Source organism: Procambarus clarkii, chromosome 13, assembly GCF_040958095.1.
Source record: "Procambarus clarkii isolate CNS0578487 chromosome 13, FALCON_Pclarkii_2.0, whole genome shotgun sequence".
Taxonomy (NCBI): Eukaryota; Metazoa; Arthropoda; class Malacostraca; order Decapoda; family Cambaridae; genus Procambarus; species Procambarus clarkii.
This window is the reverse complement of record NC_091162.1, coordinates 1,052,631-1,075,243: the sequence shown is the minus strand read 5'-3', so window position 1 is coordinate 1,075,243 and position 22,613 is coordinate 1,052,631. Positions and strand designations below refer to the sequence as shown.

Sequence of the window (22,613 nt, the reverse complement as noted above, 5' to 3'; positions counted from 1 at the left end):
ACTTTATTCCCAAAAAGACATGGTCACTTTTACCCAAGGGAGGAAGGTACTGAATGTCAAATATTTCTTCCTCCTTCCTGGTAAATATCAAATCTAGCATGGAGGGAACGTCCCCTTCCCTCATCCTCGTAGCTTGTTTAACATGTTGATACAAGAATGTTTCCAGGATGAGGTCTACAAATTTACAGGTCCAGAAATCTTCTGTTTTAGCTTCATATGCTTCCCAGTCTATGGCTTTCAAGTTGAAGTTGCTGACTATCAACAGTCGTGAACTATCGTTTTCCGCTTTCGCTATGATCTCTCTCTCATTATTGTTATAAGACCTTCTCTTTTACTATCTAGCTCCTCCTTTGACCATGTGCTGCTTAGTGGTGGACTGTATGCATTTATGATCATTAGTTTATCATCCTCATGGCAGATCTCTAGTCCTATTATGTCAACTTCTTGTGGATTGGCAGTCATTATTTCGTTCACTTTTAGGTGTTCTTTCACCAGCACAGCAACGCCACCGCCTTTCCTAATTTTTCTGTCCCGTCTCCAAATTGAGTAGCCCCTTGGGAATATGACTTCATTTAAAATAACATCTTCAAGTTTTGTCTCTGTGAGTGCAACAATGTCTAGTGTCTGCAGCTGTATTACATCACTTAACTCCAGTATCTTCGATCTTACTCCATCTATGTTGGTGTATGCAATCTTCAGGAACTTGTTCCCCCTCTTCTTATTTTTCACTCCCCCTCTCTCTAATGATTTTGTTGGTTTGCCTTTATGTACCACTTTACTGGTCTGCCTACCCCTATCACTTTGTAGAAAAAAGAATTGATTTCTTCTTCATTCCTGCTCTCATTTAAACGTTTTGCCTCGGCGAGGTTCAGTTTCAGCTTCTCTCTATCTTCTTTTGAAAGATCTCGTCTTAACGACCACACTTTCCCATCCTCATCACTTTGTAATTTTCTAGCATTCCTTAGTACTTCTTCCATCTGTTTGGCACCATGTAGGGTGATCCTCAAAGGTCGATCTTTCCCTTTTTACATATCTGCCTATTCTCCTGTAGTCGCACACATTCTCTCTGGTTGTAAGACCTTCCACGAGGCCAACAATTTTATCTACTACTTTTGCTTTTTCTACAGCTCTTTCTGACCTAGATGTTATCTTCTTTTCTTTGCAGCCAAAAATGATCAGGGACTTACCCTGATCAACTGTGTTTTGCACCAACTTCGGGTTAGATGCCAATTCTTTTCTCACTTCCAGTCTAATGTTTGTTTTATCTTGGTTGTTGCAGTGTTTGACTTCCTTTACTGCTGCTTCAATTTTTTCCTTCTCCTTGGCCACTTGCGCATAGGTGAGTTGCATATCTTTCTTGCACTGTTCTATTCCCTGTGTAACTTCCTCCATCTGTGCTGACAAAAGCTGTTTCTCCTGTTGAAATTCCTTACCTAACCTATTGTAGTCATTTATGTTTAAATTTACTTTAACTTCTTCCAGAGCTATTTTTAAGAGTCTATTTTCTTCTTCCATGGCTTTGCAATTTGTTTCCAATTGAATCTTATCTGTGCACAAGTCTTTCACTACACCCTCAAGACATACAACTTTGCTATTTAAATGGTCATTACTTTCTTTTAACTTACTAATTATTTCTACATGAGAGGTCACTATAGTATCTAATTTTACCAACTTGTTGTATAGACTGGTTATATCAATGCTTTCTTCACTGAATCCAACAAAATCAAACTCTGTTTTGTATTTCCTTTTGCCGGCGGCCATCTTGAATGTTGTTCTCTACACTGTAAACACTAGGGCAACTTTTTCTCATCCAATTTTTCACTTCCCTTGGCACATTCCTGTTATCTCACCTATTTTTCAAAAGCACTATACCTTTAAGTACTCTGGGACACCACTCACTATTATCATCCTGTACTACAATACTTAGGATTGTTGAAATATGCTGGAGCTCCTCTTGTCTGCCTCTTGGGATCGAACTTGGGATAGATCTGTATACGACTGTATATACTAAAAAGGGAATCCATCACTTTAGAACAAAATTACTGGTAATGTATTTTCATTCGTGCCTAACATTGGGCCTAGACTTCCACTTGAAAGGTATAGAACATTATTGATGGGATGCTCGATATTAAAATTATATATAATTTATGCTCAGAAGTGGGTGAAGTAGATAAAGAAATAAATGATTTTAACAAATGCATGACAAATAGGAAAAGGATGATTGCGAGACAGGAAGTGGCAGGGTGGAGGAAGGGATGTGTTGGGTCCCTCACAATTCATTATTTGGACTACTACTATTTTTAAATGAATGTAACATTTATATAAATGACCTCCTGGTGATGCCCATTATCATTGATATAAATATAGTACTGTACACACATTTAAACAAGGGAAAAGGTGGTAATAAGGTATAACTACTTGGCTGGATATCACCATTGTGTGGTTTGGATACCTGGCAACGACATAATTCTGGCCACAAGTGTTTGTCAATGTCTACATACATATTGCACCTATAACATAAATTATGGTGTCATGATAGAGATGAATATATATCGCCTTTCAATCATACCATAGTTTTTCTGGGGGGGGGAGCCCCTTTGGCTCCCCGGATCTATCCAGCTATCCAGGCTGATATGGATATATTAGACTTTAGCATCAGTCAATGTAAATGGAGCTCTAGGCCTACCGAGAACCACGACCTCAGATCTTGGCCCCCCTCAGAGAGGTACAAGGAGCAATGGCCTATAGAAATGCACATGTGGTTATGGAGCATTCTATGTCTGCTATCGATTGGGTCAGGCTCCTAGCAAGGTTAGCATCCCAAAATTAACCCTTATTCTGGTGGAAACTACTACTGAAAGTCAAACGAGTGGACAGAACTCCCCAAATGAAAATGAGTAAACGAGTATGATGTCACCACGTCGCTGCGCCGCTTGTCTGCACAACCCCCACCCACCCTGGGAGGGGGAAGGAGAAGCCCCAGACCCTCATGCCGGGGATCCACCCTGTTGTTTTATGGCTGATGTGAATGGCATAGAACGTGTGAATTCCACAAGTCACCTTGGGATCTACCTCTGCTTGTTCTTTTGCTGCTTGGTGATCGACCACCCTTAGTGTGCTGGGGTGTTTTCTGCACCCTTGTTTGCCTTTGGGAAGGGGTAGTTTGCATTGGTAGGGGCACGGGGTACTGCACAGCTAGTTATCACCTCCCATAGCGGCCGGCTCTGTTCTGCTGGGCACACTGTCCTGTGGGTTTTTTCCTTTGTCTTTGTTTGACCTACTTGGTGGGGGATGGGGGTCTGCCTCTTGTGTTAGGTTGTTACCATTGTCTTTGGTGGTACCTCCACTAGGTCCCCGTGAGTGGGGACCCGTGAGTGGACACATCCCAGGGGTTCAGCTTTTAGTGGATCTCTTGGTAGGTTTGGGTGCCAGTTAGCAGTACCCTGCTTGGGATTCCCTTAGCAATACCAGTCTAAGGGCCCCTGGGAATCCCCGCGGGGGCGCATGGGTCTGATGAATGCCACCCCTGTATACCCTCTTGCTTTGTGCGAGTTTGAGTGACTCGTCTTTAGGTGACTCACTGTTTTTGTCTCTGTCATGCTGCCTGTTGGGTTGGTGACACCTTCAACCTAGAATCCTGCAAGTTTTGTTGCTTGTTAGTAACTCAGTTCACCCAGTCCACTAATGATTCTATTTGGGTGCAGGCAGCTCAGACGTTGCATGCTAGGTTTAAGTTGCTGCAGTGCGCTAGGTTGGTTGCTGTCCCAGAAGCCTCAAGGCTGCCCCGTTTTGGTTATAAGGACCTGGACTTGGGGTGGTAGTCTCCTCGACTCTGGTTCAGTCTGCACCCCCCTCGTCCTTTCTTCAGCTGTGGTTCATTCTGCCTCCCCCCCCCCCTCTACTTCCAGCTCCAAAGCATCTGAGGGCTTAAGGGTCGGAGCTGGGTTAAGCTGGATTTGAGACTCTGGCAGTTTCAGGAGATGCCCCTTCTGGGGTAGCAACAGAGGCATTCGAGTCGGTTCCTCCAGCCGTGGTGTCTGGATCCAACCAGTGGGCCCCTTTCCTTCCCGCCTTTCTGACTGCTCCGGCTTTTTCTTTAGGGGCCGGGGCTTTGGCTTTGGATGACGGCTCACCCCCAGATTCTGATGTGGAGGTTCTCGTGGCTGGGGAGGGGTTGACTTGGGGGCCTTGGGCCCCATTGGACCCTGCTTGGGTTTTTCTACCCTCAGAGCTTGTTACGAGGAACGGGTTTTCTTTTCCCCCTATGCGTACGAGTTGGATTTGGTGTCAGCCCCTCCCCGGGTTCGATTCCGTGTCCCTTCGGGTTCATTGGTTCCTTCCTTCCGGAGGTTTTCGACTTCCCGCATCTCGCCTCATGAGGTGCGGGAAGCAATTGGGGCTTACCTCCTGCGCGACCTGAATTACACCTCTATCATGAATCCGTCTTCATACAGGTTAGGGCCATGGCTCTTAGGTTTTCATTACCTTTTTGTCCCTTGCTGTTTGCTGATTCTGTGGTTGAGCAGTATCTGCAGGCAGCTTCTTCTAGTTGCTGTCCGATGTTGGACTTGTTGGTTCTCTGGGGGGGCCCAAAAGGGTTCTTCAACCCTATAGATAGTGGGGGGCCACTTGCGGATCAGTGATCAGGCTCCTTTCAGACTGCTCGCTGGTGGTTCATTGCCTGTACTGCAGGGGTTCGATGCGGTCTTTGGCTCTTTGGGGCTGGTCGTTTCGGGTGACTCGTCTGCTGAAAGACTTACCATGGAAGAGTTGTCTTCTTGGCCTTTAGTGGCCGGCCCAGCCTTGGTTTCAGGCGCTGCTTGCTCGGTGTCCGAATCCATGGGTCTTCCTACGGTTCCACCTCTTTCGGGGGTTCGGCCCGGTCTGCTACGTGGCTGGTTTAATCATCTCCTCGAGTTTTCGCATCTGGTCTTTTTGAGTCGAGTCTATCACTGTTTGTATGGTGATCAGGAGGTTTCTTTGGTGGTGTCCCAACTGCGTGCTTCGTCTCGGTGTCAGTATGAAGTTTCCTGGTAGGCCTGCCGTTTTTTCTTGTCCCTTCGTAGGTTTCTTTCGGTTTCTGATGCAGTGGTATTGTCCTTTCTATCGTTGTTGTTTCAGGACCATCATCTTCTGCCAAATACTGTTGCCTCTTATCGTGCGGCACTTATGAAGCCACTGCAGCTTACGTTCGGGGTTGATGTTCCTTCAGCACCGTTTTGCAAGCTGTGTCGTGCGTTGTTTCACTTCTGGCCTGCTCATACGCCGCCTGAGCCGTCCTGGTTTTTGGATCTGGCGTTCTTGAGGTTATCTTGAGATGATTTCGGGGCTTTTTAGTGTCCCTGTGGCCTGGTCCTCGACCAGGCCTCCACCCCCCAGGAAGCAACCCGTGACAGCTGACTAACACCCAGGTACCTATTTTACTGCTAGGTAACAGGGGCATAGGGTGAAAGAAACTCTGCCCATTGTTTCTCGCCGGCGCCTGGGATCGAACCCAGGCCCACAGGATAACAAGTCCAGCGTGCTGTCCACTCGGTCGACTGGCTCCTCTCTTCTCCTCAGTTTCTAGTGGCGCCTTCGGTCAGGTTTGTTTCTCTCCGGCTTTTTCCTGTTGGCATTTTCCTATGCGGGTCTGGTCAGGCAGTTTCATGCTCACCTCTGGCACACGGGTTTCTGCTCGTTTGGTTCTTTTGGTAGGTTTGTTCGGTGGTGGCTGACTTTTTTTGGGCAGTATGAGTCTGCTGTTTTCAGGAGGGGTCCTTGGGTTATTGATGCTTGGTTGGTTAGGCCGGAGGTGCTTCATGTGTTGTGGCTCTCCGCTGTTATTTGCGTGCCTCGGCTTCTGTGTGTGGGGACGCGCTTTTGGTTGCCCCAGTTTCCCGTCTTCCCTGTTCCTGGTTTTTGATTTCCTGGGTCGTTTGCTGGGTCCTTTGGTGCCATTGGTTTGTTTCTCTCCGGCTTTTTCCTGTTGGCATTTTCCTATGCAGGTCTGGTCGGGCAGCTTCATGCTCTCCTCTGGCACACGGGTTTCTGCTCGTTTGGTTCTTTTGGTAGGTTTGTTCGGTGGCGGCTGACTTTTTTTGGGCGGTATGAGTCTGCTGTTTTCAGGAGGGGTCCTTGGGTTATTGATGCTTGGTTGGTTAGGCCGGAGGTGCTTCATGTGTTGTGTCCCGTTGCGGCTCTCTGCCGTTATTTGTGCGCCTCGGCTTCTGTGTCTGGGAACATGCTTTTGGTTGCCCCGGTTTCCCGTCTTCCCAGTTCCTGGGTTTGGGTTCGGGAAGGGGACTCCCCTTTCAAACAGTAACACCTCTCCTCCTCCTCCCTCCTCACCATCTTCCATATGTCAACAGGAGTCATCAGCAAGGGTAAGTCCCATTGGCAAGGGAGTTCGGGCGAGGGAGTCCTGCCAAGTCCCCTTGGCAAGGGAGTTCGGGCAAGGGAGTCCCCTTGCTCCATAACCCAGGGTTTCCTGGGGTCCTTTGGTACCGTTGGTTGTCTAGCCTTTTGATTTGAGTCACGCGTGGCGAATGCCTCCCGGGTGCATCCCTCTTTTCCTTATCTTTGGTAAAGTAGCTCCGAAGTAGCTCCAGGGAGCCGAAGGGGCTTCCCCAGAAAACCAGCGTTGAATGTAATGAAAGCAATTTTCTGGGCGAGACCCAAAGGCTCCCCGGCAACCTTCCCCCCCTCCCTCCGGTCAGTGGTTTTTCACTTGTTTTGACATCCAGCCACAGAACTGCAGGGTGGATCGCCGGTGCAAGGGTCCTAGGCTTCCTCTTTCCCCTCTAGAGGAGGGTGGGGGTTGTGGAGACAAGCGTCGAGGCGATGTGGTGACATCATGGTCGTTTGCTCATTTTTATTTGGGGCATTCTGTCCACCTGTTTGACTTTTAGTAGTAGTTTCACCTAGAAAGGCTCCCTTTAGGGAGCCGGCCGGCCGAGCAGACAGCACGCTGGACTTGTGATCCTGTGGTCCTGGGTTCGATCCCAGGCGCCGGCGAGAAACATTGGGCAGAGTTTCTTTCACCCTATGCCCCTGTTACCTAGCAGTAAAATAGGTACCTGGGTGTTAGTCAGCTGTCACGGGCTGCTTCCTGGGGGTGGAGGCCTGGTCGAGGACCGGGCCGCGGGGACACTAAAAAAAAAGCCCCGAAATCATCTCAAGATAACCTCAAGATAGAATAGGGTTTGTTTTGGAATGCTTACCTTTCTGGGTGCCTGACCCAGTAGATGGCAGACATAGAATGCTCCATAACCACATGTGTATTTCTATAGGCCATTCTCTTCGTGCCTTTCTGAGATGGCCAGGTTCTGGCTTGTGGTCCCTGGTAGGCCTAGAACTCTAATTCACATTGACTGATGCCAAAGTCTTATACAGGGGTACTTCGGTTTAAGAGTTTAATCCGTTCCTGGAGACAGCTAGCTCGTAACCCGAAAACTCGTAAACCGAAGCTAATTTCGCCATAAGAAATAATGGGAAATGAATTAATTTGTTCCTGACTACCCAAAAATACCACTTCAAATTAAATTTTATACCCAATTCATCCAAATCTACACTACAAAAGTATGTTCAAGTTATTACTGACCCTTGCTGATGACTCCTGTTGACATATGGAAGATGGTGAGGAGGGAGGAGGAGGAGAGGTGTTACTGTTTGGAAGGGGAGTCCCCTTCCATTATAACATCAGGCAGTGAAGATTTTTCTGGAGTGCACACTCTGGCACGTTTTGCCTGGATACCACTAGGTCCTGGTTGTGGCTCACTGCTTGATTTTCTCACTTTTCTCACAAGGAAATGTTCCATTAAAGATTGTTTTTCCCTTCTTTGCAACACTTGTCTGTAGTGAGGCATCACATGTCATTAAAAAGATCAATGCAACTGCCTACTACAGCTTTATCTGGGTGATTCTTTTCAGCAAAACTTTGCAGACCTTCCCATACTGCACACATTTTCTTAATTAATGAGGAAGAGACATTCTCTACTGCCTCCTCTTCCTCCTCTAAAGATTTGTTGTACTGCCTAGCTAGTTCAACAACACGAGTACCATTTTCATGCTTCCTAATGATCTCTTGTTTTTCCTCTATTGTCATTCTCACATGCGATTTCTTGCCTTGAACCTTATCACTGGCTTTCTTGGGACCTATTGCGAGATATATAATAACTTTTATGTTCAAATGGCCAAGTATCTGACAAAAAACTGTAAATCCTTGTGAAGAATTCAGGTGGGAAAGACACTGGGCGCGAGGCACTGGTAAACTGAGGGGCGATCGTTGTGCCACCATGCGCTAGGTTGGCCTGTACGGGTATCAACAAACTCATTACCTGATGCAATGCTCGTATCCTGATGCAAATTTTCCGAACAAATCGGGCTCGTAACCTGAAAAACTTGTAAGCAGGGACGCTCGTAACAAAGGGTTTCACTGTACAGTGGAACCTCGATTAGCGAGTGGCTCTGTTAACGAGTTTTTCCAGTAACGAGCAAGCCACTCGCAGCAAATTTGTCTCTATTGACAAGCTCGCCTCTATTAACGAGCAAAACCACATGGTGCTTCCTAGCATCTCGCAGGTTCTCACAAATTCTCGGACACCTCCGACGCCAGTGTTGTTGTTGTATCGCACACAACAAGCATCCCTCTGGATTTATTTGAGCTTTTCTTTGGGTTTTTAGTGGTTTTGCGACTACAATTTGTAACACACGATGTCTCCAAAGAAGCTGCTTGCTAAAGATAGTGTTGTCAAGAGGAAGAAAGACACAATTACTGTGGATTTGAAGAAGGAAATTATAGCAAAGCATGAGTGTGGTGTCTGTGTGATTGATCTCACAAGGAAGTATGGCAGGTCCTCATCAACAATTTACACCATTAGTAAGTGAATGAGGAGGTAAGGGACGATGCTGCCTCTTCCACTGAGATCAGGGAAGTGTTTGGAATGTTTGAAAAGGTGAACGCATTCTTGGAAAAGCTGCCCTGATAAAGCAGTGACAACCCGGTGTGTGAAAATGTGTAATTAATTTATCACTTTGTGATAATACTTTGTGAAAGTGTTATCACTTTTGCAGGTATATATATGTCGCTTGAACATGACACACTTTTTTCTCTTGAATGCACCCAAACACCCCGCTCAAGCGTCATTTGAGCAAATATTTCTATAAAATCCAATTCTTATCCGATCGACTTGGGGATTGTATACATGTTTGCCATGAAATTTCCGTTTTCTTTAATAACCACATTGCCTATTTGGGAGAATGGCATTGTATTGTATCTTCGTGGTAAGACTATTATATTGTTGACACAACGAGTGTAATCGACGTAGTTTTTTATTTGGTGCTGGTCTAACGCATCCTTGTGTGACATTTGAAATGAAATTTGGGTGAAATTCCCAAGAAGAGAGAGTCCGCCTGACTCAGAGGTGGATTCTCCTTCCACACCATAACCCGTCTCCTCCTTCCCACCTCTCCATCGTCTTCCTCAAGCCAGCAACTACTCTTCATAAGGTAAAGTAAACATTAAAATACTACAACAAAACATTTATATTTACATGTGCAGTATTATATTTACATAAAAAAAAGTCATACAAGTATGGATGTTTTTGGGAGTGGAACGGATTAAATTTATTTCCTTTATTTTAAATGGGGAAATTTGTTTCTTAAGACGAGTTTTCCAGGTAACGAGCTCGGTGCCAGAACGGATTAAACTCGTTAATAAAGGTTCCACTGTATATCCGTATGAGCCTAGAGAGCTGGATAGCTCTGGGGAGCCTTTGGGTCTCACCCAGAAAATGGCGTTTCATTGCATTTATTGATGGGTTTTCAATAATAATACTACACAGTACAGTATTTGTAATTTTTTATTTCACTTGAAATGGCAATCGTTTTTTGAAGTGGCTTGCCACAAGAAATTTGAATGTACAGATACTTGTACTGAATGAAGTAAGAACATAACACTTTTTATTGTATTCATAAAAGATTTTCTTTCAGGCATCATTCTTGTACACGATCTGACCAATCGAAAATCGCAGCAAAATCTTCGTCGCTGGTTGTCTGAAATTCTGCTTCGGGAAGGGGGTGGGACGAAATCTCGAACTCCATTAGCAGATGACTTTGATGCAGAACTATTTGGAGGGTTTTCTCAGGTATATGGATTGAAAAAGGTAGCTATTAAATAAGTGTTTGCATTTAGCATCTGTACCTGGGAGCCTTGGTAGTGTCTGTCTGTCTACAAGGGGTAAGCGTGATGATTTTATGCTCTGTTGGTGGCTAAGTATTATTATTGTGTAATATTGTCCCTTACAGTTTACTGTGGCTTGTTCTGTATATAAATTTTAGATTTGTTCATATTGAAGTTGATGTTGAAGGTTTAGTGTAGTCAAGTTTAGGGCCGAGATATAGTTTAGCACAATGCGTTGTGTTGTCTGTTGAGGATCCACTAAAATTTGCCTTTAGTTGTGTAGGTTATGCTTATATATATTTGCTTATTTAAATACAGTGTGTTTATTTATTTAAGTTTATTTGTTCTGCTGCAAATGTGATAATAGGCACTAAGAACAAACAAACATGCTCTAAAAAACACAGTAGGATTCTTTGTGAACTTTGATGTTCAGCTTGAACTTGTGAACAAAGATCCATTAACCTCACCTGCATTTCAAAAAGCCCCTTGTCTTCCTCACCATTGTGGTACCTATGGTATAAGCATTTGTGTAAACTTCTTATTGTATAAGATTATCTTGAGATGATTTCGGGGCTTTAGTGTCCCCACGGCCCGGTCCTCGACCAGGCCTCCACCCCCAGGAAGCAGCCCGTGACAGCTGACTAACACCCAGGTACCTATTTTACTGCTAGGTAACAGGGGCATAGGGTGAAAGCCCATTGTTTCTCGCCGGCGCCTGGGATCGAACCCAGGACCACAGGATCACAAGTCCAGCGTGCTGTCCGCTCGGCTCCCTTTCCATAATAGGTAGGGGGACTCTTATAATATATGGTGCTTTATAATAGGCACTTATAGTAGGGTGGTTTAAGTACAAATTTGTCTGAGGCACAGTGTTACGATCTTAATTTTCATATATATAGTACCTCAGGAATTGGCCGTTTTCAGGGCTTTTTGTAGAATTTTGAAAATTAACTTTTAAGAATGATCTGTCCAAATACAGGGACTTGACCTACAAGTAATTTTGTGTTAATCACTCCTATATTTCATTTTTATGCATGAAGCATATACAAATAAGCACAGTGCCAACTCCAAAAAGTCTGTTATTGTTAGTAAGGCAATTATCTAGTATTATTGGTGCACACAATATTATTTTCTTGTATAAGGCAACTAAGGTCAAGTCTCTAATTTTACATCTATGCATTTTTTCTGTTCATATAGTCTAATTAAATCTTTGTGTACCTGTTCTTTAATTTGCCAACAGTCATTGATTGTCTTAATGCTTCACTCAATCTGACAGATTATGGCATCTTGAAACTTGGTGTTCTTGTATCACATTGCACAAAGAAATCACATTAACGTGATGTATCAATGAGAATATCAGTAGGAGTCATGAGGAGGAGGCAAACCTATGCTCTGGGTACTTGCAAGCAAACATCTCAGACTGCTACACCACGACGTGCTCAAAACAATGCGACCCTGGATTCAACTGAATCCTCTAAGGAATCATGAAGCTTACACTGAAGCCTAACCAGGGTTTCATTGCATTGCTTTTGACCATGTTGTAGGGTAGTGGTCTAAGGCATTTGCTTGGCACTATAGGTTTGAATCCTCTGCATGGCTCCTTCTGATTTTCTCATCTATACATCATGTTAATGAGATTTCCTTGTGCATTTGAAGAGAAGCGTAGAGTACAAACCAGAGAGCATGGGGGCAATTGTTAGTGCCACAAGCAGATGTTCATTTGTTCTGCCTCCATCATGCTGCCTGTTGGATCGGTGACATATTCAACCCTGAGTCGGGTGGAGAGTGCTCCCATCATGTTACTCATCTCACTACCCTTCCTGATGGTGTGGGGGCTCATCATGCAGTGACTGATGAGCTCTTTGTGTGAGGTTTTCTGTGTTACAGCAGTCTAGGTTGTGTGCTCATTTAGATGCCCCTGGAGCTGCCCTGCTTGATTTTTAGAGACCTGGATTTCGAGGTGTTGGTCAATTCAACCTTGGCTCTATCCACACTACTTCTTCCTTTCCTGTCCAAGTAGTTCCCATTTGCTTCCATCCCCAAAACCTCTTGAGGATTTTGAATTCAGGGTAGGGATTAGCCTGGGATTTGGCTAGGGCAGCTCCATGGATTGCCCCTTCTGAGTGGGGTGCAGAGGCAGTTGATCCTCTTGGTTTTGCTGTGGCTTCTGGGCCTCTCCTAGTCAGCCCCCCTTCTCAAAGCTTCTGCCCCTAAACTCTGCCTGTATTTCCCGGGTGGTGGGCATAACCGATGACTGCCCTGAAACCCGCAACTGGTGTTTCTAGGGCATGGGAGGAGTCTGAATTGGGGTTGTTGGTCCACTTTAGCCCTTCATGATTACTAGCATTTTCTGCAGTGGGTGTTTGGGTGCAGGGGGGAGAGGTTTTTGTACCTCCTGCTCTGTAGCAGTTAGATTTGAGTGTGGCTTTCCCAAAGGTTATCTTCTGGGTGTCTTTGAGCATGCTGAGGGGTATCCTTTCGGGGGTTTCCTTCCTCATAGATTTCCTCTTTGAAGACTTTTAAGGTACTTTTAACTTACCTCCTGTGTGTCCCAGTTTATATCTTGCCAATGGCCCCAGCCTCTTTTGAGTTTGGGTCCTCATTCCCCCTATTGGGTGTATTATGAGGTTCCAGAGTCATCCTGGCTCATAACCAATCCTTTTTTCTGGGAGCTATCCAGGCTGATATGTACTTATTTAGCTTTCTGACATCAGTCAAAGTGCATGGAGATCTGCCTACCGGGGACCACGGCTAGAACCTGGCCCTCAGAGAGGCGTGAGGAGCAATGGCCTATAGAAACCCCCGTGTGGTTGGAAGCATTCTATGTCTTACCATTGATCGGGTCTGTCATCCAGAAAAATAGGCATTCCAAAACAAACCCCTATACTGGTGAAAATTGCTACCAAAAGCCTAACGAGTGGACAGAACTCCCCAAGCGAAAACTAGCAACTAGCATGATGTCATCACGTCGCCGCGTAGCCATCTGCACAACCCCCTCCTCCCGGGGAAGGGGAAGGGGGAGCCCCAGACCCTCGCGCCGGTAGCCCAACCCGCAGTCCTTGGCAGATGTGATTCCTTGCCAGTTGGGTGCCTATGTCTGCGGTTTTTGTTCTCAGTTACTGTGCCTTGTGGCGTAGTCTGTCTCTCCAGGAGGTGTGTGTGCCAGGAGGAATATTCTACAGTACTCGGGCTGCATGCGCCTATGGTTCCCTTCCCTAGGTGCCCTGTAAGTACTGCCCTTGGGGCTGCCTTTCTTTCTGCCTTTGTTAACCCTTTTGAGTCCTTCTTGTATATATACAGTATTGTGTTTTGGTGGTACCCCTGCTTGGCCTTCGTGAGTGGACACGTTTCAGGGGCTCAGCTTTAGACGTTTGCTTAGTACTGTCTCCACTCGATCATCCGGACGATATGGGAAGGACTCCCAGCCGGATTATCACATTTTTCGGATAACGGTACTTTTTTTCACTTAAGAGTCCAAAAGTGACCATTTCCAACTATTTTTATACTACAAACAACATAATTTAAATTGCCTTGCCACATATAATTATTAAATATTCAACTAGAAACCTCAACTTATCTTGTTGGTGTTCGTCTTCTTGATTGATGCCACACATCTTGAAGTTAAGATTTCTTAACAATTTACATAACCTATACTAACACAACACTAAAATTAACACTTAAAATTACTGTACAGTTCATTAAGCAAAGTTAGTTTTGACTGCCAGCTGCTGAAGCCTCACTGGTTAAAGGCATTTGGGTTACCTGTGAGGCCTCACTTGTTGAAGGCGCTTGGCCTGCCTGTGACGCCTCACTTGTTGAAGGCATTTGGCTGCCTGTGACGCCTCACTGGTTGAACAACACGTAACTTGTCTTTAATTGCTTGGACAACCTTCTTTCTCTTAACACCTCCAGAACGATTGATGTTGCTACCAGACATAATCTTGGCCAAAAATGTTCATAGTTACTATGAAAATAAAAAAGTTATTTAAAAAAATATTTCACTAATGGCACAGCACTGTGTATAACACGAGGGATGGGAGCACGGGTCCACTTGGGGTGGGGTAGCTATAGCACGTTACGTAGGCCGCCAGGAGGAAAAAACTCAATATTTCTGTGGGGAGCCCCTACGGCTCCCTGGAGCTTTTCGGGCTAATGTATGTTATGTTAGACCGGGACATTAGCTAAGGAGTTCAGACCTACCAGGGACCAGCGCCAGAACCTGGCCCCTTCAGAGAGGTTTCAGGGAGCAATGGCCCTGGAAAACCCCATATGGTTGGGGGTTTTCCTTATCTGCCATCGACCGGGGTTAGGCACCCAGAAAGGTAGGCGTAACAAAACAAACCCCACATGGTAAGAAACTACAACAAAAACCGAACAGAGAGGTAGAAAACTCCCTACAATCCCAAGGAAACAAGCAAACAAGCAAACATCACACTTTACTGCCGCGCCGATCGTCCGCGCAGCCCTCCCCACCCCGGGAGGGGGAGGGGGGAGCCCCGGACCTACCGCGCCGGCTGCCAAGCTCCAGTTCGTTCGCTAATGTCAACCGGGATTGACGCTTCTCTGGCCTCAGTTTCCTAGGCGGTGTTTGCCTTGTGTGGCGTTCACTGCTGTGTGTTGTGGTGTGCGGTGGCCAGGAGTACTTCATCAGTGCCGGGGCTGCATGTGCTTAGTGGCTGACTTTCCTAAGCGCCCTGTGAGTACTGCCCTTGCGTAACAGGGTTATCTTCCCTGGGGCGTTCGGGAACCATTCCCGTAGAGGTTCTTGCTGCTCGGCATTTGCCTCGCCCTTGGGGCCAGCTGGGGCTTGGGGCCCTTGTTTGGCCCTGGGTAGGGATTGGTATTGTGCTGGTTAGGGCGTCAAGGTGTTGCGCAGCCTGCCACCTAAGCGGCGGCCGGCTTCTGTTGCCTCTGGAGACGGTGTACTTTTGCGGGGTTTTTCTTTTGTTTTTCATTTTCTTGCCTGGTGGGGGTCTGCCTAAGGTGGTTATAGTTCCACTGGTAGTGTTTGGCGGTCCTCTGCTAGGCCCCCGTGCTTGTACACGTCTCAGGGGTTTTCAGTGCTATAATCTACCCTCTTGTTATGTTTGGGTTTCTTAACCGGTTAGCAACACCTTGCCTGGGCTTCCCGTAGTTGTTACCCTACGGGCCCTGGAAACCCCTGTCTGGGCTCGGGGGACCATTGAATGTGTCTTCCGGGTTCCAACCCGTCTTGTACGGGATCGTTGGTTGCTGTTCCCTTGTCTCCGGGTGACAGTCGCCAATTTTACCTCCGTCATGCTGCCTGTTGGGTCACTGACACCTTGACCCGGGGTCTTGCGAGTGATTCTCTGCTTGTTCTCCAGTACTCTCCTGATGTTATTACTGTTCAGAGTACGGCGGCATCCATGTTGCAAGCTAGGTTAGGTTGCTGCAACATGCTAGGTTGGTTTCCCACTCGAATGCCCCGTGGCCGCCCCGTTTGGTTAGGTGCTGCTCGCCCCTTTCTCTCCATGTTCCCGGCTCCGGACCGTCTGCGGGTTTCGGGGTCGGGGCGGGGTTTAGTTGCGGCAGAGACTCGGGCGGTTTTCGGGGGCTGCCCCGTTCGGGATGGGGACGGAGGTTTGAGCCTGTGCCTCCTGCCAAGGCTTTTGGGTCTTACCAGCGGCCCTTTCTTGTTGCCTTTCCCATGGACTCTTGCTTTTCTTTCAGGGCGGAGGGCTTGGAGGACGGCTCTGCCCTGGGGCCTCTGTTGTTGGTTCCCGGGGCTGTGGGGGTTGCCTGCTAGCAGTTCTGGGGCGGTTTTGTCCCTTCAGGGGTTTTTCTGCTGTTGGGCGGCGTTTTTCGCCCTTCCAGTCTGCTAGCTTCCCACATTTGCTGGCGTGTTTTTGTGTATTTAGCGTCAGTCACAGCCCCTGCTGGCGGCCATTTTCGTCTGCCGGTTTCACGGCGTGGCCACCAGGGCGGCGTTGCGGTTTGTTTACATGCGTCTGGGTGTGCTAGCGAGCGTCTCTGGTGAGTTTTCAAAAAATTTTCAGGGTTTTTGTTCTCCTGTTGTCGTTTCTTTGTTTTTCTGGTGTTTTCTTGCCGTTGCCTGTTCCTCTTGGAACGTTTGGGTGTTGATTTTGGGTCTGAGCCTATGGGTTTAGGCTCAGTGCCCCTGGTTGCTATGCTTGCTCCCACACCCTGCCCCTCGATTTTCGGTCTGTTGGGACCGTTTTCCCAGGGCGTTCTGCTGGGGTCTGTGCTTTGCCTTTTAGTGGTGTTCTCCGCCGGCAAATGTGGTGGTTTGGGCTCCCCCTGGTTCGATTCTGGGTTCCTTTGGGTTCCTTGGTTTCGTTCTGGAGGTTTCTTCCTCTTGGGCCCCCTTTTGTGGGTTCAGGGGACTTTGTTTCCTCATGTGACCCGGTTCTGCCTTTTGGGGTTCCGGGGTCTTCCTGGCTTGCAGACTGAGCTTTTTGGGTCTTGGCACATGTTGTGGTTGTGCTGGGACTTTGTGGTTTTGCTGTCGAGGTGGGCCTTTTGATGCAGTTTTGTGCCTTTTGCCTGGCCGGTGTAGTGCTCTCTGCCACTAGTCGGCGGCTTGTGCTTTTACAATATATGTCCTCACCTAGTTGTGCTTGTGGGGGTTGAGCTCTGGCTCCTTGGTCCTGCCTCTCAACCGTCCATCAACAGGTGTATCGGATCCTGTGCCTCTTGGGCTCTGTCATGTCTACATGTGACATTGTATGGGGGTCAGCCTCGTTACTTGTGTGAGTAGTCGCCACATTACTTCCTAGTGCTTTCCCGTTCCCATTCTGACACACACAAAACAAAAAAAAAAAAAAAAAAAAAAAAAAATCTATCTGTGGCTCTTTTGGGTACTCAGTTTCCACCTGTGTCCCCTAGTGCGTGTGCCCCTTGTGTTACATAGCCTGTCCTTATCAACCCTGTCGATTCCCTTGGGTGTCTTGAATGTGGTGATCAGGTCTCCCCTCACTTCATCTTCCAGCGAAGTGTGGTTTCATTCCCGTTGTCTCTCCTCATGACTTCGGTTGTGTACTTTTTCTTTCTGAAGGGGTTCTGTTCCCATCTCTGTTGACTGGGCGCTGGGGGAGCAGCTTGCTCTGTTGCCTCTCGCTTGGTCCCGCTGTTGGTGGGCGCTTTGGGTTGTCTTCCGGCCTCTGCTGGCGTCGGAGGACGGCTTCTCCCCCTTGGGGGGGGTTCAGAGCTGGCGGGGTGGGCTTCTTCCCCTGCGCTTCGCCATTTCCTCTTCGTGGGTGCGTGGGGCGTGGTCGATCCGCCCCATCCTTCTGGGCTTCCCGTCTGCTGTTTGCAGTCATGAGCTTTTCCAGTCTGCAGTTCTTCTGGACTACTTCAGTCTGCGCCCTGGATCCTCTGCCCTCCTCGGAGGACTGTTGTCTCCTGTTCGGATTCTGTTAGGGCCTGGTGCATGGATGGTGGACCTGGACCTCCAGGTCACTTCTTGGCACGTTCCTCTCCAGTTTTTCTGGGGCTAGCACGGTTGGTAATTACCTATGTGTACTTACCTAAGTGTAGTTACAGGATGAGAGCTACTCTCGTGGTGTCCCGTCTTCCCAGCACTCTGTCATATAATGCTTTGATTATAATTGTCATATAATGATTGTCATATGTCATAATATGTCTTCATATGATTGTCATATAATGCTTTGGTGGTGGGGCTTCAGGTTTGCTGTTTTTATTGCCTTCCCTATTTTGTAAAGGGCACTTTGTATACTCTTTGCATCTTTACCGGATCTTAGTGCCCTGTCTGCGTCTGAGATTCGGTGTCTGGCCTACCTCGACGACTGGCTGGAGTGGGCTCCCAGTCAGTCCGCTTGTCTGCTCGCCAGGGGATGGTTCTTTCCAGATCGCTGGGTTTAGTTTCCTGGTGATCTGGAGGTTTTACCTTCTGTTTCCGTCCCGGGTTCGGACCTGGGCCTTGTTTCAGGCTCTTGGGCCCCTCATTGTCTTCCCTCCAGAAGTGTTACTGCGGCTGTGGTCCCGCCTTTGGCTGTTCAGGAGGGGGTCCCGGGTTGCTCAGCGGTTGCTTGGGCGGTTGTGCGGGAGTCTGCACTTCGGCGTGCTTGTCTGCCCACGGAGTCGGGTTTGGCTCCGGCGTCGGTTGGTTCCTACGGAGACTCCCCTTCCGCCTCTTGCATTCCTTGGGTTCCTCTGGGGATCTGGTGTTGGTGCTGCGTCACCAGCTTCCTCTTTGGGGTTTTCGGGGTTCCGTGCCTTGGCACCTCCCCGAGCCTTCGCTCGATGTGTTCACGGACGGGTCGTCTCTCGGCTGGGGCTTTGTGACCAGTGCTCACCAGGTCGGCCGAGGTTGATGGAGTCTGTCTGTCCGTCGGGCTCACAGCCCGGTTCAGGTGTTCATGGCTGTCTGGTTTGCGCTTCGGAGGGTTTGGGTCCCTAGGTACTCTACCATTCAGCTCTGTTTGGACTGTTCTCTGGTGGTTCTTGCCGGAACCGCAGGGGGTTTGGTTAACCATGTGGTTCGTGTCCGGGGTGTGTCCTGCGTCCTGGTGGACAGCTGTCTCGGTTCATTCCTCTTCGTGGGTCGGCCAGTCGTCGCCGTTTCGTTTTGTTGGCTCTGTTGGGCTTATGGACTCCTGGCCATGGACGTCTTCGGGTCGGCGTGGTCTAGGCGTCGCTCGTTTTGTGGCGCCCTTCCCACCTGCGAGGACTTCACGGTGGAGGCTTTCGGCAGGCCTGGTCGAGGTGGGGGGTACCTGTCCCTCTTCTCCCGGTCCAGCTGTTGCTTCGGGTTCTGGCTCGGTTGCAGCCCATTCCCACGAGAACAGTCCTTATGGTTCCATGGTGGCCGGCCCGGCCTTCTTTTCAGACGCTGCTTGATAGGTGTCCGTTCCCGGGGCGTTTTTCCTGAGGCTTCGCCTCTTTCAGCAGGCCGAATCGGTCCTGTCCGTGACTGGTTCGGCCTTCTCTTTGGCACTTCGCGTCTGGTATTTTGACGCAGGTATCACCATCTCTATGGTGTTCAGGTGGCTTTGTTGACGGTGTCCCACCTGCGAGCTTCGTCTTGGAGACAGTATGACGTTTATTACGTTTTCTCGCGTTTTGTTTCCCCTCCGGCCTGCTCATGAGTCGCCTGAGCCATCCTGGTCCTTGTTCAGGGTGCCTTCTTCTCTTCCCCTCAGTTTGTGGTAGCCCCTTCGGTTTCAGTTTCCTCCTCTTTGGTACTGGTGGTAGCTTTATTGGTGTGCAACCTTTCTCTTGTCCTGGCGACGGTCGAGACGGCTGCTTTCCGGAGGGGTTCTTGGGGTATTGGTACTTGTTTGGTTTGGCCGGGGGGTGCGTCCTGTGTTGTCCGGTTGTGCTTTTTGCTGTTGTCGGCGTACCGTGCCTGGGGATGCGCTGTGGTTGATCCGGTTCCTTCGTTCCCTGTTTTCAGGGCTCGGGTCTCCCGGGTCGTCCGCAGTGTTTTCCTTCTTCCTGCGGTCTGTCTTTGCGCCCGTGCTGTTCAGACGTTTGCAGCATTTGCTGCTGTGTTGGTGACGTCTCGGGCTCGTTTCGGGCGCAGGGATTTGGGGGTCGCACAGGTTTTTGGCCGCCCATCCATATGTGCGTCTGTTCTTGGGCGTTCTTGTTGCCTTGGGTCGCAGGTTTGCGACCGGTTGTCTTGGCTTTGCGTTGCAGAGTTTGTGGCGGCCGCCTCCCGGGTTAGCCCTTTCTTTTCCTTCTCTTTGGGTATGAAGCTCCAGGGAGCCGTAGGGGCTCCCCACGGAAAACCAGCGTTGAATGTAATGAAACGCCATTTTCTGGGTGAGCCCCGGAGGCTCCCTGGAAACCCTCCCTCCCACCGGTCGGCGGTTTTTTCGCGTTGGTTGAAGCTTAGCTTCCGAACTGGAGCTTGGCAGCCGGCGCGGTAGGTCCGGGGCTCCCCCCTCCCCCTCCCGGGGTGGGGAGGGCTGCGCGGACGATCGGCGCGGCAGTAAAGTGTGATGTTTGCTTGTTTGCTTGTTTCCTTGGGATTGTAGGGAGTTTTCTACCTCTCTGTTCGGTTTTTGTTGTAGTTTCTTACCATGTGGGGTTTGTTTTGTTACGCCTACCTTTCTGGGTGCCTAACCCCGGTCGATGGCAGATAAGGAAAACCCCCAACCATATAGGGTTTTCCAGGGCCATTGCTCCCTGAAACCTCTCTGAAGGGGCCAGGTTCTGGCGCTGGTCCCTGGTAGGTCTGAACTCCTTAGCTAATGTCCCGGTCTAACATAACATACATTAGCCCGAAAAGCTCCAGGGAGCCTCCGGGGCTCACCCAGAAAATGGCGTTTCATTACATTCAACGCTGGTTTTTTGAAGGAAACTTCAGCCTGTGCACATTGCTTTTAGGAAACTTATTTATTTGTTATTACATAATTACTAGTACTTATTACATTTGTTTTTGGCTATGATTAATTGTTCTAAAATTAATGGTAATTCCTGTACCCAGGTGGTCCCTCCCGACGCTCCCCTCCCACCCTCCCGACACCACCCACCCACCCCACCCCACCCCCTCCTCCAACATACGTCTAGAGCCACAGCAGGGATTAATACAGTACGGACGAATTTTTATCCGGCGAAACCAGCTTTTATCTGGTTCCTGTGGCCATTTTGACCGGATATTTAGATAACTTTATCCGGTCACGATTTTGGCCGTATAAGGACGCTTTCCGGATGTTCGAATCCTGGATAATAGCGGGGTTACAGTAGTCCATGGTGCACAGCGCGACTTCGCTCATGTTGCACAAGTACAGATAAATTTTTGCTTCCTGTTTCTTCATTCTGTGCGCTTACAAATAACGCACTTACGTACACCCTTGGCTTTAGTACTTGTAGTTTGCATGTAGCCAAGCTTATAAAGCATAAGGTAGTATTGAAAAGATTATAGGAAAAGATCAATTTGTAAGGTAGTCTTGAAAAGATTGCTTTGTATGGTCCCACACAGGAAGAGATTCTGCTTGCCTCAAAGAGTGTCCATCAGTCAGAAGTCAGAAAGAGATTCAGCTAGTCTCAAAGAGTGTCCATCAGTCAGGAAGAGATTCAGGTATTCTTGAAAATATCTATGGAAAACACCATCATGGAAGCCGCTAACACTGTTCATCTATGCTACTTGTATCAGATGCATCATCACTGAACGCAGAAAGCAAATTCATCTATGTATCATCTAAATAAATTGGAAAACGCATAGGCTTGCAAGGGTGACGCTCAGAGCTATAACTGGATACGCTCCCTGTATTGTCCCTCATAGGTGCTGTATCATCAGCAGGTCGGATGCATCCGACCTTTGTGTTAGGTCCTTATTGCGCCTAGCTTCACCAATATTATGACCCTTATGTTCTTCAAACAACAAGGTTTGAATTTCACCGACAGAGCGTTATCTTTCAACACCGCGTCAGATAGGTGTTTGGGAGCCAGAGGCGCGTGCGCCACCCATGGTTGCTCATTCAGTACTAACCCAGCCAGCAGCCCTAGGGCATTCTGGGAATTTTTTCCAAGATGGCTGCCTCTCACTGAAAGTCCTAAGAGTCCATTTCGTACACAACCAACGTCGCACACATTTAGAATGGGTACGGAAAAATCAAAAAGAGTGTTTTCGGTTGGCGCAGTTTCCCGCCGACCGAGAATACTTGGCTGGCGCAGTTAAGTGGTTAATGCTTGTTTGTTCGCCCCTGACCTTCCGCAGGATGTTGGTGATGTGCAGCTTCACGTGCAGCTTCCTTCCCTTTCGGCTGCTTTGGTTGCATACTCGTGGCCTGCTTGCTTCGGCCCTGCGTTTCTTTTCCCTCCTTGAGCTGTCCTCGGATTGGCTTGAGTTGGATGTGGGGGAAGCTTGGGGCCGCTGCTGGGTCTGGGGCGCTGCCCTCTGCAGTGTAGGGGTCGTCTGCTTTGTTAAAGCTCTTCACGCCACTCCTGCGTGATGCGGTTTCGCGGTTCTATGCTTCTCACCTCTTGTGTCAGCAGGCGGTGCTTGCTTCTTCCTTGGAATCCGCTTGGGACCTGGCTCTTAAGTTGTCTTCGCCCTTTTGTCCTTTGCTGTTTGTGGAGTCTGGTGGTAGTGCAGTACCTGCAGGCAGCTTCGGTTAGTTGCCGACTTATGTCTGACTTGTTGGTGCTCCGGAGGGCTCGTAGGCTGTCTTCCCGGAAGGGTCATGTCAAGGCTCGGGGGTTCCATTCATTGTGGTAGGCGATTGGTGCCAGATTCAGGGCAAGTGCAGCCTTCAGTTCTGTCTGTTTCTGGTCGGCGCAGGAATCGTCCTGTCCACTGCTCTAGTTCTCATAAGGTGCATCGGCCCTTTCGCGGTTCATCCCGTTGATGGGGCGATGGGGGGAGGCTCGCCCTGTTTGCTTGTGCCTGGTCACACGATTCACGGGTTTTTCGGGTCGTTTTGTGTGGCCTGTGGTGGCGTTGGGTGGCCCCTCCTCCCTCAGGGGGCTCAGGGCTGATGGGCAGGCCTCTTCTCCTGCA

At 48.5% G+C, this 22,613-nt stretch overlaps 1 protein-coding gene across 3 annotated transcripts in view; it reads left to right on the top strand.

Annotated features, from left to right (window-relative positions):
* LOC123757295 (rab-like protein 3) overlaps window positions 1–22,613 on the top strand; it is a 130,779-nt gene that overhangs the window by 41,895 nt on the left and 66,271 nt on the right. For 2 of the 3 annotated variants that reach the window (XM_045740852.2, XM_069323540.1), the window contains one exon: window positions 9,973–10,145. In XM_045740852.2, the coding sequence (XP_045596808.1) occupies window positions 9,973–10,145 (173 nt within the window). The remainder of the gene's footprint in view (window positions 1–9,972; window positions 10,146–22,613) is intronic. The other variant, XM_069323541.1, reaches the window with a different exon arrangement.